The 17,894-nt window shown below is 38.1% G+C and overlaps 3 protein-coding genes across 7 annotated transcripts; 2 read left to right on the forward strand and 1 right to left on the reverse strand.

The window, feature by feature from the left end:
* Positions 1-5,240: 5,240 nt before the first annotated feature.
* Positions 5,241-5,939, forward strand: LOC148572321 (uncharacterized). The gene has a single exon (XM_088507453.1). The coding sequence runs from the start codon at positions 5,241-5,243 to the stop codon at positions 5,937-5,939; it is 699 nt and encodes a 232-aa protein (XP_088363579.1).
* Positions 5,940-7,518: 1,579 nt separating this feature from the next.
* Positions 7,519-12,338, forward strand: LOC107630904 (uncharacterized). Of its 4 annotated transcripts, none has more exons than XM_088509445.1 (8): positions 7,519-8,174; positions 8,590-8,681; positions 9,166-9,437; positions 9,527-9,658; positions 9,761-9,916; positions 10,064-11,488; positions 11,576-11,745; positions 11,858-12,338. In XM_088509445.1, exons 4-8 carry the CDS (start codon positions 9,611-9,613, stop codon positions 12,003-12,005), a joined length of 1,947 nt encoding a protein of 648 aa, XP_088365571.1. In that variant the 5' UTR covers positions 7,519-8,174; positions 8,590-8,681; positions 9,166-9,437; positions 9,527-9,610; the 3' UTR covers positions 12,006-12,338. The 4 variants fall into 4 exon arrangements, with proteins under 4 accessions (XP_088365571.1, XP_088365570.1, XP_016189675.1 ...); XM_088509444.1 differs by having other exon boundaries at positions 11,576-11,777; positions 11,858-12,259; XM_016334189.3 differs by having other exon boundaries at positions 7,533-8,174; positions 9,166-9,313.
* A 1,925-nt stretch (positions 12,339-14,263) lies between these two features.
* Positions 14,264-16,751, reverse strand: LOC107630905 (MACPF domain-containing protein At4g24290-like). Of its 2 annotated transcripts, none has more exons than XM_016334190.3 (6): positions 16,310-16,751; positions 15,979-16,217; positions 15,707-15,908; positions 15,434-15,617; positions 15,164-15,330; positions 14,264-15,086 (listed from the first exon to the last, which is right to left on the reverse strand). In XM_016334190.3, the coding sequence occupies exons 1-6, from the start codon at positions 16,562-16,564 to the stop codon at positions 14,403-14,405; spliced, it is 1,731 nt and encodes a 576-aa protein (XP_016189676.1). In that variant the 5' UTR covers positions 16,565-16,751; the 3' UTR covers positions 14,264-14,402. The 2 variants fall into 2 exon arrangements, with proteins under 2 accessions (XP_016189676.1, XP_088362631.1); XM_088506505.1 differs by having other exon boundaries at positions 15,707-15,836; positions 16,310-16,744.
* Between the last annotated feature and the right edge of the window lie 1,143 nt (positions 16,752-17,894).

The raw sequence follows: 17,894 nt of genomic DNA on the forward strand, positions 1-17,894 counted from the left end.
CAATAAAATAGATTAAAATTTAAATTGAATTTCAAGTTGAACTGAATCTCAAACACCTCTCATTAAACTAAAAAATTAGATTAATAATTAAAGATACTGACTAAAAATAATATTTTTTTTCGTTTGGAGTTTTTTTCATAAATGATATGTTCTGTTTAATGTTAGTCGTCCTATAACTCTGGCAAATTGATGATTACTTGCTTTAGTTATTAGTAGAGTTCGTTCATATAAACTATGCTTTTAAAGATAATACAGATTCGGGATTTGGATCCAGGGTAAAAAACACAAATAAATCATGGGAGGAAACTTGTTACATGAATAAGTCAAATGGAAAAGTGACTTACGAATCAGCCAAAGCCTATTTTTATATAATTCGAACCTATTTGGTTCGAACTCCATTTGAACATAAATCGAACCTATTTGGTTCGAACTTCATAGTTATAATTCGAACCTAATTGGTTCAAATTACTCTTGATTTCGTGCCTCAACTAATTCGAACCTAATTGGTTCGAATTACTTTAAATGCAAATTGAACCAAGATGGTTCGAATTAGTAAGGAACAGAGCTGAATATGTTACGTGCATGGGATCGGAATTGATGAATATGTTTCGTTTAAGGAGTTTTAAACAAAATGTGTATTGAACACGCATGGGAATAAATTATTCTACGAGTTAAATTAATCAAGACATGATGCGGCAATTAAATAACATCAAAATGCAAAGTACAGATGTTTTCAGAGTAACACACACATACATCTAAAGGTGGATACGAAGTAACACTGGTAACAAAATACATAGACGAACATAGGTAACATACAACTCGGCACAGAAATCATCTAAAAAGGTGCGACCCCGTGAAGCAACGACGTGGAACCCGTGTCCTCTGACCTCTCCGGATAAACGGCTCCTGATCCTCGATCTCCTCGTCCTCGTCCTCGTCCTGCGGGGCTGGCTGTGCAGGCGTCCTAGGCTGGACATGTACCGGTCGGGATGAGGATGGCCCGGCAATTGAATGTGACCCAGCAGTATGTGCCGAAGCTGGGGTACCACCCAAAGCGAAATACTCAGGAGGAGGCACGGAAGGCAGCTCATTCAGATCGACATCTAACGGTACCTGTGTCCCCGTCGTCTGACTCCGCCCAGGGACAGCCTCATCATCATGCATGATGGCACTGATGTCATCAAAGAAGGGGGATCCAAGATCCTCATCAAACCCAACACCGGCAAGTAAGTCTGAAAACGTGCTGCCTGGACTCACCCATGGCCTACTCTCCTGACGTGTGTGGTCGTCAGGGGGAACTCCAACAAAGTAATCTCCGAGCGTCCCCTCCCCAAGTCTAGCCTCAGCATGGGCAGTGGGATCTCCGGTGGCGTACCCCTGTCCACCAAGGCCACCAGCCTCACCATCGTCCTAGCCCGCAACGGGTGCCCTCCGTCTGCCTCCACGCCCTCGTCCTCGACGACCACCCCTACCTGCCTCATCAGCCTCGTCGATAGCCTGCTCTAGCCACCTCCCCTCACGCTGGCTCCGTTGTGTCCTAACACGAGCTCTCCTCTCAACCCGACGCCTATCAGGGACGTCGTCGACTCGATCCATGTCAGGAACTCGCCCAGGACCCCTCTGTGACGCCTCGACAGGAATAGGAACGCCCCTCGCACAGTCTCCTCATCGGCTCCCTCGGGGCACTCTCCGAAAGTCTCCTGGAACCAGGTGCAGTTTACTACGAACTTCTGAACCTGGCTCGGAGGAGGAATCACTCCAAGCAACTCCTCGAACCACACCCAAGCTGGACGTCCACCCTCGATATACACATGGAAGTCTGTAAGGCAACCGCTGACATAACGCGTGATCGTGCACTCTCCAAAGGGCATATGAAAGGTGTGCGTCTCAGGACGCCACCTCTCGACGAAGGCGCTGACAAGGGGCTCATCTAACCGGAACCATCTATCATTCAGCCTAGCCAGATGGTATAACCCGGCCATCTGCAAGTAGGAAACATAATGCTCATCGAGTGGCATGCCTTGTTGCCGCCGCATGCTCTTGATGCATCGCTGTGGCTGCGCATTAAACGGACCGCATTATTAGAACCACATACAATACTGCTAACCAAAAAATAAACTAACACAATAAACCAATTACATAAACCACTTACATAAACCATCAACACAACCGCATATAAAACCACGTACAAAAAACTACTTACGCTAAACCACCAACTAAACCGCATGCAAAACCACTAAAATAAACCATTTGCAATACCACTACAACAAACCACTAACAATACCACCTAACATAAACCACTTACATAAACCATTAACAGAAGCGCATATAAAACCACTACAACAAACCACTAACAATACCACCACGATAAACCACTAACATAAACTGCCACTAAAACCACATGCAAAACCACTAACTCAGATAAACCGTGTGCATAAAGTTTTCTATCTACTAACCTCGTCGTTGATGACCCCGGCTATATGAGCAACCCCGTCCAACCGGTACAGCCTTGCAGGATCGTCCCCCATCAGCTGAGTCTTCGGTTCTACTATTTCTCGGATCGAATCTGGGTCGTTTTCTCTGAGATTTGGTGGGGTATGGAAAAGGATAAGTAGTTCGAATTTGCTTGATTCGAACTCCTTATATAGCCCAATTGTTCATAGTTCGAACCAATTAGGTTCGAATTATTGGAGGCACGTAATCAAGAGTAATTCGAACCAATTAGGTTCGAATTATAACTGTATAGTTCGAGCCAAATAGGTTCGATTTATGTTCAAATGGAGTTCGAACCAAATAGGTTCGAATTATATAAAAATAGGCTTTGGCTGATTCGTGAGTCACTTTTCCATTTGGCTTATTCATGTAACAAGTTTCCTCCCATGGTTTATTTGTGTTTTTTACCCTTTGGATCCATGAACGGGTGATGTACAACAGACAAAAGGTATTATTTAATTTTAGACCTCGATCTATGGGTAAAAAACCTAAACAAGCCAAAGGGATATCAAATTTACACAAATAAGCCAAAGCAAAATCTGATTCATCAATCAACCAAATGACATTTCTATATAGTTTGAACCAAATAGGTTCGAACTCAATTTCCAAGTAATTCGAACCAAATAGGTTCGAATTACACATGTTCCCATAGCCACATAATTCGAACCACCTTGGTTCGAACTCAACCTCCATAATTTGAACCAGCTTGGTTCGAATTACACAGACCGTATTTCGTACTAGCATGGTTCGAATTAGTGAGGAGGAGAGCTGTATATATATGGTGTGAAGATGAGTTGCTATTATTAGAGTGGGGTTACATGGCTAGTGAGGAGAGTTTCACTGTGTTGGTTCACCACAGAGGATCCATTAAGAAGAAAACTCGTTCCAGTGTGAAGTTCACTGATAAGGATCCTCTCTGTATTATCGTCACGCCTACGACGAGGTATGAGGACCTTGTTAGCTCTGTACTGCCGAAACTCGGTCTGGAAGGTGTGAAACGGGTTAAGAAGTTTTTTTTATCGATTTTCAATCACGGTGCTCCAGAACACCGTAAAGTACGATTGTTTCACGATCGGGAGTGATGAGGACTTGCAGGTCATGTTTCATTGTCGCTGGCAGTTTCCAGAGGTTAGGACACCAGAACTGTTGGCAAAGTTGGTTGACGCGGTGTCCAGCTTGGGGGTTCAAATCGGAATACCACCACTTTAGCCACGGTAGCCGGTTCTAGCTCCAGACCTGCCGTTGCATCTTCCTCCGTCCCTGCGTACGAGCCACCCGTCCAACCTGTCGCCTCCCCTTCGTTCGCTGTTGATCTCATCGGCAGTGTAGGCGACAAGGTCGGTGAAGGTGGGTATCTGCCGACATCTTTACAGTGTGCTGCACCGGCTGGGGTTGGAGATGGATTCTTGGATGATCCAGAGGACGATGATGTCGAGCCGGATATGATTGCTGATGACAGTGGCGATGATGTTGGAGCAAGTGAGCCTGCTGGGCCGGGCGGTGGTTCTAGCTCTGGCACGCAGCAGTACCCTCCACATTTTTCCTCTTTGGACTTGGATGCCATGAGGCAGGAGGGGGTTGCTGGGCAGCCGGCTGGATTTGGCGCTAGAGATGCTGAAGGGTCTGCAGGTCTGATAGAGTTTCAGGTTGGTCAGCAATTTTCGGATAAAGAAGAGGCCCTGTTAAGTGTCAAGACTTACAGCATCCGGCGAGGGGTACAGTACAAGGTCGTGGAGTCTGACTATTGCCGGTATGTGGGCAAGTGTTCTGAGTTCGGAAATGGGTGCACATGGTTGATTCGGCTCAGTCTCCGACAGCGCAAGGGGATTTGGGAGGTCAAACGTTACAACGGACCGCATACTTGTCTCGCCACCTCCATTTCCAGCGACCACAGGAGTTTGGATTACCATGTCATATCGGCATTCATTATGCCAATGGTGAGGGCTGATGCATCCGTCAGCATCAAAGTGCTCATAAATGCCACCGCCGCACACTTTGGGTTTAGGCCGACTTACAGAAGGGTCTGGTTGGCGAAGCAGAAGGCTGTTGCCCTCATCTATGGTGACTGGGATGAGTCGTACAACGAGCTCCCAAAGTGGGTGTTAGGAGTGCAGTTGACGATGCCTGGTACTATTGCAGTGCTAAGGACGAGCCCTGTTCGTGTCGGTGGACAGTTGGACGAGTCTCGAGCTTATTTTCACAGACTATTCTGGACCTTTCCACCATGTATCGAGGCATTCCGTCATTGCAAGCCCCTAGTTAGTATTGACGGCACCCATCTGTATGGCAAGTATGGGAGAACGTTGCTTGTCGCGATTGCACAGGACGGGAACTCCAACATACTCCCTGTTGCATTCGCATTAGTCGAGGGTGAGAATGCTGAGTCGTGGTCCTTCTTTCTCTCCCACCTGCGTGAGCATGTGACACCGCAGCCGGGTCTGCTGGTTATCTCGGACAGGCATAACGGCATCAAAGCCGCCCTTGAGGCTCCTGACGGAGGCTGGTTACCTCCGTCTGCATACCGGGCATTCTGCATTCGACATGTTGTGGCAAATTTCGCCCTCACCTTCAAGGTCAAAGACGCAAGGAGGCTACTTGTAAATGCGGCGTACGCTAAGACCGAGGTCGAGTTCCAGTACTGGTTTGATATTCTTAGGACCGAAGACCCGACGATGTGTGACTAGGCTAACCGGATTGAGTATTCCTTGTGGACATAGCATTGTGATGAGGGGCGTAGATTCGGACACATGACGACGAATATATCTGAGTGTGTGAACTCGATCCTCAAGGGTGTCAGAAACCTTCCTGTGTGCTCGCTAGTCAAGGCAACATACGGAAGGTTGGCCGAATTATTTGTTCGCAAAGGGAGGGAGGCTGAGGCGCAGATGGGTACCGGACAACAATTTAGTCAGCACTTGGTGAAGTGTATAGAGGCCAACTTGAAGACGGCTAGGTGCTTCACGGTAACTGTGTACGACAGGGATAACTCCGAGTTCATCGTCGCAGAGACAACTCCGACTGGTTCTTTCTCACTGGGTACCTACAGAGTCTCGCTTGCATCTCACACATGTGACTGCGGATACTTCCAGGCACTTCATTTCCCGTGTCCCCACGCACTGGCATGCTGTGCCTACTCACGGCTTACATGGGAGCCTTATGTCCACCAGGTGTATCGTCTTAGTTCGGTTTTCAGTGTGTATCAGATGGGTTTCACACCTCCCATTCCGGAGGGTTTCTGGCCACCATATGACGGGCCGACTGTCATCCTTGACCCCAATAAGAGGCGTGCGAGAGAGGGTCGTCCCAGGTCCACTCGGATACGGACCAATATGGACGAGGCAGATCCGAACCGGTCAAAGAGATGTGGGCTTTGTCGGCAGCCCGACCACACACGTCGGAGTTGCCCACAGCTCGGAGGAGCAGAGCACACACGGGGACATGATTAGGTGTATTGGTGGCTTTGGTACTTTTGTTATTTCAATTTCGCGTTTAGATTCTACTATTATCGGTTTTCTTGCTTGTAGTTGGTGACTGATAGAATCGTTAACGTTAGTGCGATGTACTTTGAATGAGATTTTAGTTAATGAATATGTTCTGTCACCGCAGTTTTAAACGAAATGTATGTCTAATGCACACCAGCAAAAATAACTTTACAAGTTTTATTAAGACATGATGCGGAAACTATGTTCGTAACTTAAATTGCTTGCTGGAACGAATTCTGAGTAATTCGAACCAAACTGGTTCGAATTACTTTATAAATATTTCTTCAGTGTAAATCGAACCTATTAGATTCAAATTATTAAGTTAGGGTTCGAACCAATTTAGTTCGAATTATGTTGCTTTGTTCTATAAGTGTAATTCGAACCTATTTGGTTCGAATTACTTGGAAAGTGAATTCGAACCTATTTAGTTCGAACTATATAGAAATATTCTTTGATTGATTGATGAATCAGATTTTGCTTTAGTTTATCTCTGTAAAATTAATCTCCCTTTAGCTTATTTAGGTTTTTTATCCTCTATCTATTTATCTCTTTTTATTTGCAGGTTTCACGGTAAACCAACAATGCATTACAACCTTATCCATGATTTTGATATATTTTATCCGACTGATAGAAGTCTGGTCAAAATTTGCCAATATTTTTGTAAGGAGAAACAAAACTTGTGATTTGTGAAAGGTAGAAATAAGAGAAAAGAGAAAAAAAAAAAAAAGGAAAGAAACAAAAAAAAGACAGCAAGGATGGGACAAAGAAAACAGAAATAGAGGCAGTGTCTATGGAAGGGACACGTAACGCAATCGTCGCATAAGGAGAAGGTGGATATTGTGCACATTTATCGGTGCCTGATTTCCACTCATCCACGTTGTTATCTTCGATGCCAAACGCATTCCTACTTGTACTTGCTACTGCTATTTAATATCCATTAGGCCCATATACTAATATTTAATTAAAAAATATAGATAGACAATAAAAATATTAAATAATATAATTAATAAATATATTAAATATTTATTTTATTAAATATATGAATAATTATTTTAATATTAAAATTTAGATAAATAATTTAAAAATATAATATATTTTAATTTAATTAATAATTATTTATATTATTTAAAAAAATTATTATTTATTTAACCTTAATTAACGTCCTTTGTTTAACGTGTGAAAACTGCGATGAATACTGCACCGAACATGCGTCGTCATTTAAATGTAGGCACACCTTGTTACTATTAATACGAAGAAAACAATACCAATATTATTTATTAGTCAATTCCAATATATTAATTATTCTAACAATTTAAAGTAATAGTAAAAGTATATAAATAATTGTAACTAATACAATTTTTCATGTAATTTTTTTTGGGATTTACATGAATTGTTTAATATCAAATCATAAAATTGTTTACTTTAAAAATTTAAATTAATTGATAAATATATATTAATAATTATATCTAACTGGACGAATTAAAAAAGGAATGTTGGATTGGACCTTGTTAGTATTGGTAAACATCTTTTTAATTTATAAGGCGAGTTCTTTGGTTCATATGTAGAAAAACCTTAGTAATGGTAGTATTTCTGATCTACAATGTTCCAAGAAAGCCGTCCCATAATCATAAGCTTCCAATTACAGTGCATACTGAATACAGAATCCCATAACGAGACCATGTGACCATTCTTCTTCTAAAATTAATTAAAGTAACACTATATCATAACATAACATAAGAGATGCACTAAAAAATTGTATAATTTTTGTATGAGACAGGAGGGTAAATGTGATTGGTGAAGTAGGGTAATGAAGATGTTGACCCGTATTTCTATCCGCGGAAGCGGCACAATGAATTGAAGTTGAAGGAGAGATGAAGAGAGAAAGCATGGGGATTGGGGAGGGTACTTTGCTAAATAAAAAGAAAACAAAAAGGACACACAGAATCCTCGCACTGTCTTATGTGACCTGCTCACCTGCACTTCACTTTTTGTCCAATCCTATCTTCTTTGTTTAGGTTGTCGTGTCTTTCTTTTCGTTTTGCAAACTGCAATTCATCTCTCTCTGTTTGGCGGGAAAACCAAGCCATGGTTTGCCAAGATTCGTCATCGGAGACTGCTCCATCGCCGGAGCTTCTTAAAACTGCTTCTCCTTCTTCAGCGGAATCCAGCTTTCGTGAACTCGATGATGCCTTTCTGCAGGTTTATCACTCTCTCACTCTCTCTTTCGATCTTGCTCGTTTTTCGTGTTTGCTTCTTGCTGTGTCATCTTGTCACCGATCAAAATTGATTTTAACTTTCAAGTTGAGGGAATTGGAATCAGGATTAACACTCTCTGGATTTGCATTGCATCTTCATTTCTTTCTTTTAATCTAATAAGGATCAAAATAGATAGATGTATTCCTGGAACTGTTAGTTTATCTCTGGATTTGCTGTTAGTTTATGTTTATCGCTAAGGTTGAGTTCAGTCTTGGAACTATCTCAATTCTCTGGCGGTAACAACATAAGTAATCCATGATTTATTCTTAGACTTTATCGTTTCTTTATTCTCTGGATTTGCTGTTAGTTTATGTTTATTTTTCGTGTCACTGTCATTTTTTTCGCCTTCAATTTACAGACTCAAACGAGAATTTGGCTCGGGGAAGTATTGAAGATAAGATTGAATGAGCAACTCATTATATCCGAACTCCTTGCTGATGGAGAATTGCTGTACTTAACTTTCTCTATTTCTCTCTCTCTTTTTCTTTTGTTAGCCTACACTTTCCGTTATTCCTATTTTTTTGGTATGTAATTAAGTTTTGGAAATTGCTAAGAACCAGAATTTTTGCCATAATTGTTTGCACCATGCAATAGTTGTTTCCTCTTTGAACCTTTTCCCAATAAGCAAGAAGTTACATGGTTATTGGTTACTGTAAAGAATAATAAATGGTATGTTTTAGTCCAAGCAAACCTCCAGCAAGATTCAATCAATTTGAGATTAAATACTTTGACTAATTGACTTCACCTGTCATAAATTAAAGAGGCTACTTTTTAGCCTTAATATCTTTAATTGAATTAAAAGCTAAAACTAGGACCACTTTAAATGATTAGTACAAGGATTAAACTCCAAGAGGAATGGAGCTGAACATGAAGCTTTTGCATTGGCATTTCAGTATATTGTTTGGAATCTAAATACAAGTTAATTGGTTTATAGGTTTTTAGTGTCAAAAGTGGTGTGGAAATTGCTGTTGGCAAAGCATATGGAGCTAAAACACATAAAAGCTTCCAAAAGCCAGCCATTTGCTTCTAAGAGTAACAGTGGGAGATATAGACCTTATTCTAATGTTGATTCATTCCTGAAGGTAAATTATTACATGACCTTTCCTTTCGACAGAATTCAAAGGAAGATTTGCCAAAATCATGTCTACTGATTTAAGCATATGAGTACGTTAGTAGAAGAAAGAGAAACTCTGGAGCCTCATTTCAGTTAGTTCTAAATATTTTCAAATTTTGGTTGGTGAAAACAGACATTAATGAATGGGTATCAAAGTTATCTCTCTTTTTTTCCTATACAGATTTGCAAAATCTTGGAATTGACTGGAGTTGACCTATTCTCTCCATCAGATGTTGTTGAGAGAAGAAATACTCGAAAAGTATGCATGTGTATACGCTCATTCTCCAAAAAATTAAGGTCTAAGGATATAGATGTAAGTAAGTTGCATAAAATATCACTTATGAACTCCAGTCACCTGCTCTTGTATCTTGTCCTTTAAATTTTGCTTCTTGATAACATAAAAACATGTTGCCAGGTTCCAGATTTTGATATTGTTAATGTTACTTGTGCCGTAACCATGCCGAAGGATGTGGTTGGATACATACGTAAAAGCATAGAGCTGTCTCACAGAAGGCCTGCAGATTCTTCCACTTATTACTTACAGAAGAATTCAGGGCAAGAATCCAGGGAGGTGTGTCCTTGTTTTCACTAATAAGTAAAAACAAAATTACTATATTGCCAATGAATGGTCACATATGTGAGTTTCATGTTCTGTACCCTTGAGCCACTGCTAAATGATTTTGCTACTTGTATCTCTAAAACAATGATGCTTCTGTAGGTCTACTACTCCGTTACAGACTCGATCAAAGATTGGGAAACATATTCAGACCAATCTAATGACACAGAAATCAGACATCTAGTACATCATTTTGATGACTTGTGTGATTATGAATCAGAGATACAGTGCAATTCAACTTCTTCAATGGTTGAAAATGATTTTATGTCCACCAGTTTAGATGAACTGGGCAGTCGAAGCCGGCAGAGACCAAGAATTTCTGATGATGAGTTTCAATTGTTATGCTCAAGGGAATTATTACAATATCATATCTCTGAGACTCCTTATTCCGGGAATGTACATGTTGACTTTAGTGGTGGTATACCTCATTTAGATACTAGGGGCCAAGAAAGTAGAATGATGGAATTTGGTTACACACAGAATGAATTATTAAGAGATAATGATTCGATCCTTGGAACTCCTATGAATAACAGGATGTCAGTGATAAGAGATGTTAGCTCAAATGCGAAAGATAGTTGGGACCAGGATCTGCTCATTGAAGAAAATATTCCAGCAGATGTACATAAAAGTGCTAGTTCTCATGGCTCATGCGCAACTCCATTGAGTATTGAAAATGGTAGATGCTTTGGAGCTGGTGAGAATATGGAGGTTCTACATGAAGTACTGAACTTGGGAGACCAATTTGAAGCAGAGAATGATTATCAGAAAAGCGATCAGTGGGAAGGTATAAAAGAATATGAATCACAGGAGAAAATGAAGTATAAGGAAATTGAACATGAAATCACTTATGGAAAGTATACATATTTTGTCAAGGAACTTGAGGAAACCGAGCATTCATTATATTCTCCTGATTGCTTCCTATGTAATAAGACTGATTCTTCGAACAGAGCTGTCTCCGACAGCAATGACATAAATGCAACTATATCAGAAAAGTTTCTTGTATATGAGGACTGGAAGTCTCAAGTTGATTCAATTTCATCGTCGCTTAATAGCTGTAGCCAATGTGGGAAGCTGCTGTCTTGCCAGTCCTCTTCACTACCCCAGTTTTGTAAATGGGACCAGAAAGGAAAATTTCCTATGACAAAAAGTGGAGCTATAGACAACAATGAATCCTCACATGAGGAAACTATGACTCATAAACAAGAAACTGCTGAAGCGTATGCGGTTGGTGCAACTGATTTCAAGTCACTTGTAGATGATGAACAGCCAGAAAATGATAGTGAGGCTATAGCATCAAATGCTATGAGTTTGGATAACTGTGAAGATGGAAGTGAAGGAGTAATAGATATGATCACCAATGATGCCACTGTTCCTGCCAACTATGATGAAGATGTATCTAACACTCGGATCTGCATAACAAATCAAAGCTCAGAACTTGAATGCAATGATGGTAATCAATCAAGTCAAGACGACATGGTTCTCGTTTGCCATACAGAACATACCCTTGAGCCTGAGTTACCTGTTCAAGTAAGTTTTTCTGATGCTTTATCAAGCAATGCTTACTTTTCTTTTCCATTATATGCAGATTGAGCCTCTTGCAATTTTCTTGTGTAGGAAGTAATAAATCCGGACAACGAGAGTGCGCACTCCTTTGACAATTTAGATGAGAAAGAAGAGAAAATTGCAGAAATATCAAAGTCAAAACCCCGAAAGAAGCTAATACTGAAATCAGTGTTTGGTGGTGCCACTGCTGTTGGTTTGTTATTCCTGTTTTTGCACCTAAGGTTCGTGTTTGACTCGTTTTTTAGGTTGTCAGGTATTTTTTATTCTGTTTCTTCTTTGATTTGGCCTCCTTTAGTTTTTTATTTTGTTGTTCTAATCTGTGTTTTATGATAGGAGGAATGACAAAGACAAAGATGCAAATCCAGAACCAAGTAAGGCATTTAATGATGAAGGTAAAGAAGAGAGTAAGAAATATTCACCACCAAAAGCAAAGAGGACTACTGAAGGGGTTTATTCAGCAGAGAAGCTTAAATTGAAGTAATTGATATTTGAGCCTCTTCTATAATAATAAAAGGTAAAACAAGATTAGAAAAGAAAAAGTAAAAGAAAGCATTAGTTTCTTCAACTTGAGATCTTGGTGCTTACTGCTTAGGGCTAGAGATACAAGAGTATTAGTTTAATTGGTTAGTGAATAATGGTTACTTTGAGATGGTCAAAAGCCAGCTCCTGTAATTTTTTTCCTCCTGTGAGGGGCTACAGAGATAAAACTTCAGAGTAGCCTTTTTTTTAGAAGCACACTCATCATAAAGTTCATACTTTACGGACAAAATAATATCAAATAGAATAAAACTCTACATCCAAGTAATTTAATCAACCAAGTTCAACCAAATCTTTTAGATTTACACACTTTTTTTTCATGCATTCTTCTTCTTCTTCCTTCAAATTTAGGCACGCACATTCTTTTTCACCCCTGATGCTACGTCTTCTTCTTCTCCTTTTCTTATTAGAATTTCTTATCCTCCCTCTTTTTCATCCTTCTCCTCTATCATCATTATCATGATCATCATCATTATCGTCATTGTCTTCTTCTAATACGTATCGTCGTTATCGTTGTCGTCGTTATTGTTATCGTTATCATCGAATTTTGCTGTATTGATGACATTGTCTGATCCAAAATTGATTTGGATGTGTTTTTGTTTAAAATTGACTTGGTCTGTGCTTGTTTTGAAACGAATTTGTTTGTGTATCGTCATTATTAAGTAATTTCAGTTCATTTGGAATTTAATTTTCAGTTCATTCTGGATGCAATTTTGGTTCATTTCTGAGTGAATTAAGGTGCATTTGATATTGTTGTTCTACACAATTCAAAACTCTTCTTCCTCACATTCCCTTTTGAGAGAAATAAAACCAAGAAAAAGAGAAGAAAAATCAAACAAAAAAGAAAAAGGAAGAATAAAAAACTCCTCAAAACTCCTCATCAGATTCTTCTTCTTCTTGTTTTATTCATCTTTTCTTTTTTATTTTTTTCTCATAATTATTCTTGTTTTACTCTCTTAACAATAATAAAAACATGAAAAATCAAACAAAGAAGAAATGTATAATGCTGCAAAATCACTTGATGGATTTGGATGTATTTTTGTTCATGATTCAATTTTGTTTATATGCTTGTTTTCGAACGCAATCATTAAGTAATTTCGGTTCATTCTTTATTTAAATAAGGTGCACTTGGTCTGAAACGAGTTTGTTTGTGTATCGTCGTCATTAAGTAATTTCAAGTTCATTCTAGATGTAATTTTGGTTCATTTTTTAGTGAATTTATGATCATTCAATTTTGTTTGTGTGTTTGTTTTTGAACGCAATCATTAAGTAATTTCGGTTCATTCTGGATTTAAATAAGTTGCATTTGATCTGTGCTTGTTTTGAAACGAATTTGTTTGTATATCGTCATAATTAAGTAATTTCGGTTCATTTGAAATTTAATTTTCTGTTCATTTTGGATGTAATTTCAGTTCATTTCTAAGTGAATTAAGGTGCATTTAATCTCGTTGTTTTGCACAATTCAAAACTCTTCCTCCTCATGTTCTACTGCTTTTTCATTTTCTTCTTATTTTATTTTGTTATAATTCTTCTTGTTTCATTCTCTTGAGAGGAATAAAACCAAGAAAAAGAGAAGAAAAATCAAATAAAAAAGAAGAAGAAACTTACAATGTTGCAAAATTATTGAGAGAAAGAGAAAAAGAAAAAAATGCAGCAATAACAGCAGCAATAAAAGAATGACGATGAGGAGAAAACACGTAAAGAAGAAGAAACGCGAAGAAGAAAAAGAAAGAAGAAAAAGGAAGAGGGGGAGGAGGTGAAGGAGGAACATGAAGGAAAAAAGACGACAATGACAATAACGTAGAGCCCGCAAATATAATCACTCTCTTTTAACGTTAAATTTATAATGCTTCATGCTTGCTTAAGTCTATTTATAAATTATAATAGATACCAAACAAGATAAAAATGATTCATTCTTGTTATTCCTATAAAAATACATAGACATACAAATACCAAACAAGTTAATATTGCTGAAAAGTTGATTAAATCAATTAAGGAATTAATTTAATCATGTAAAAATTGAAATACCAATTTGATTGTTATCATTAAATAATTTTGACCATGTCAAATTACTAGTCACAAAAAAAAAATACAAAGCGAAAAATTTTGATTAATAAATTACAGGCCTAATAGTATTAGGATCTTATACTAGTTAAATACGTTGACTAAAGTGAGTCACTTTAAGTAACAAACCTACACAAGTCATTGAATCAGTCTCACTATATATATATATAATCAATCCAATATTAGCTTGAAATTCTGATAACATTTGTCCTAGACAATCAGCAAAAAACCAGCAGATTCTGCAGACACATTCAACAACTTTGACTTCAAATAAGCCTTATATAAAGCACTGCTCTGAAGCTTGAGTTTCACATTGCACAACAAAGCTCAAGAGTGAGTACTTAACAAGCAGATATATTTTGCCATTCTGGACAGAAAGCCTTGCTCCAGAAACAACCCAATATCCCGGAGTATCTTCTGGTCCCCTGATCATTTCAGTTGTGTCCACAAATCTTTGAAGCTTAGGAGTGTGAACCGGAGCAGGGCGTGCAGCAGAATATGTATTAGAGCCAATGGTCTTGTCACCAGGTTTCGGACGACCCTTTTGTCCCTCCTTCGAAATGAATGACAATATGCCACCATACTTGCGGCTGAAATAGCCAATGTTAGAGGACTGATCCCACTGAGGTGGCTTCTGAAGCGTGGCGCCGATGACCTTGGAGAAGCGCAGCCTCAAAAGCAGGCACTTCTTTTCAACTTGTAGTTGTGCTCCTGTCACCATGGAAAGACTGTCATCTGATTCAACAGGAGCTGTACACACATATGAGAAGCAGTTCCATTTCACTTTCTTGTGGTTGCTGCAGCTGTAAGAGTCACATGACAAGTAAGCGTTCGCGTTGTCTGAGAGTGGAAACGACTTTGGCAGAGAAGCCAGATGCTGCAAGTGAATTGCCAATCGGTTGCTTCTTCTTCCTTCCAATTGTAATCTCAATCCAATCACTGGTCTATTGCCTACATCAACCTAATGTGATCAAAGGTGAGTGCAACATTCTTGAAAATTCACCAATACCAATGCTGATGATATGATTCAATACTCACAGGAATCGTGTTTATGTAAAGCTTAGGGCCAAAGATACTAAATCGAAGCCAGGTGTTGACTTGGTGCCTCCAATGAGAACCGAGACGAATTTCACTAAGTACAGGTGCCCATTGTCTTGGCAGCTGAAACTCGAAAAACTGATGAAGGTCTTCAGTTGGAGGTTTGTCTGTTTAAAAAGTCACAATTCATGTGCAGGGTTCAGCTAATTCAGATATTCATGGCACATATTCTGTTTTGTGGTGAAGCTAATATATCAAATAATTGCTTACAACGAAGGTAAAGGTTTATGGCATGGCTCACAAATCCACTTCCTCGGATACTTCTCAATAGTGTTGTCAGAGGCAGAAGAATCATTGATATCACATCAGGTTCTGAGTCTAAAGTATCCAACCATTCACCATGATACATCTTTCCTCTTCTACCACCTCTTCTATCGTGTATCACAACAATATTCTGGAAACAAAGATGAGAGGCAACTAAACCAGTAGCGAAAGTTGAACGAGATGCAAAGTAAATATGGGCATGCAGCCATGGATATATACCTCTTTGGTGTTGCATAATTCTTGAGAAGCAACGCAATTATTCTCTGCAGAATCCATGAAGTTGTTGTTAGCTGTATCCTTGAGAATTTTCTGAATACTAGTTGGATGAAGGTATGATGGATCATCTTGCCTAACATATATCACATCCTTCCCTCCCATGCTTACCCCAACCACAACATGAGTTCCAAAACGCTCTATAAACCTTTGATGATGAAAATAAAAAAGAATTAATTAAACATCATTTTGAAGTCACAAGCACAGATCAGACTCACCTAGCCAAGTACTCAGGGTCCCATGAGGATGGCACTGCTTCTTTAACATGGTCTTGGAGCTCACCATGATACCTTTCTAACTCAATGGCATAACGTTTGATGAACCATCCATCATATGCAAGAGACTTAATGGTAGTCAACTCTTTTATGCATCTCCCAGATAATCCAAATGATGCACAGAAATGACCAGACGCAGTTTTCCCTCCCAAGCACATTTCTTGGTTGAAGTGCTCCAACATCTTCAAACATGTTTAAACATCGAAAGGATTAGTTTATTAAACTAAAGCAAGTAAGCAAGAGAAGATGAAGATGAAGACGAAGATGAAGATGCCTCTTGTAAGGTGAGAACTTCAGAGTGGACTCTATTGGATTCCCCTCTGACACATTTGATGGAGTCAGGGACATCTGGAACTGAAAGGCCTTCAGGAATATCAAGATGGCGGCACTGTTTCTCATTGATGAGGATCAACCGTGAACCCTTCTTACAGTTACCAAAATCTATATCTTGGGTTATGTCAAAACCCAAACCAATTGAGTTTATTGCTTTCTGGGCAGCTTCAAAACGTGTATCTATTCTTCTTTCCATTACTCTCAAACTTGAATGAACAAAACCACTACACACTGAGTTAAGATGAAATTAAACCAAGTCAACGCAAATCTAAAAGACTAGGTTTCAAAGATTGTGTAATAATTTCATAATGGAAGTAGCAAGGAGGAATAGAGGGTCATTCAGTGCATTGACTTGTTGAGTGGATTAGGTTTGCATGCTTTTCAGTTTTCAGATACTAGCTATTAACTAATATTCGCGGGATTTTAGTCCCAGCAGTTAATTTACATGTATTAATAAGGCAAACTATTTAGAATGAACAAAATTTGTTTTCTGTTTTTTGTTTTTTTTAAATATTTTCAGTATTAAAAAATAATAATTTTGATGCACTGTGTAAAACCGTTTTACATGTGCATCTAATCACATATTTACATGTGCATCTAATCACATAATGGCATATTAGCAAAAATAACTACCTTTTACATTGATTGTGTGAATGATTATTCAAAAAAAGGGTTATAATTGCATGATTGTGTAAAATGTTTTACACTATCAATACATCAAAATTAAACTCTTAAAAAAATTACAAAATACCACATAAAAAAAATTAAAAAATAAATTTATAGTATAAAATCACCAAATTTTAATAATAAAAAGGCTTTTTTTTTTAATTAAGCTTAGTGTCAAAATCCGATCTTCAAAATTTTTTAAGAATATATGTTTAATATTTGACTATTTTTGTTATATTTTTAATTTTTTAAAAAATTATTTGTCATTCATATTTTTTGATATTATTTTTTTTAGTAATATAAATTTTCATTTCATTTTAGTAGTTTAACAGTATTAATTAATTAAAAAAATAAATAATGTATATTTAATCTCCTAAACAAACTATCACTCTTTAATTTTAGTCCTTAATGTTTTGTATTTATTAAATACAAATATTTAAAAAGTTTTTTAATAATAAATTTATTATGTGTTTTTAGCCTTTAAAATACGTGTTAACTACATCCTTTAATTAATGATGATGATAGCGCCTTAGCGGAATGTCTTTTACATGTCTCATAATTTAGTTTGTTAGCCCTGTTTTATTATATAAAAAAAAACTAAAGTATCAAAACTAACTATAAAAAATATAAACACTGATAACATTGATCATAGAAAATTTAAAACTAAATTGTGCCCACAAAAAATAATTTCTATTAGACAAATCTAACCAATAGTCAATTATTTAGTAACGAAGAGTACTAGAGAGCCAGTAACTTTTGTGTTTTATAACCATTAATTAGTCATCAATAATATTTTTAACAGTGTGAGATTATATCTAATGATGAAAGATCACTCTTTTCTTTTAATAATTAAATGCTTA

The sequence above is a fragment of the Arachis ipaensis genome, chromosome B3 (assembly GCF_059453495.1).
Source record: "Arachis ipaensis isolate K30076 ecotype BB chromosome B3, ASM5945349v1, whole genome shotgun sequence".
NCBI lineage: Eukaryota > Viridiplantae > Streptophyta > Magnoliopsida > Fabales > Fabaceae > Arachis > Arachis ipaensis.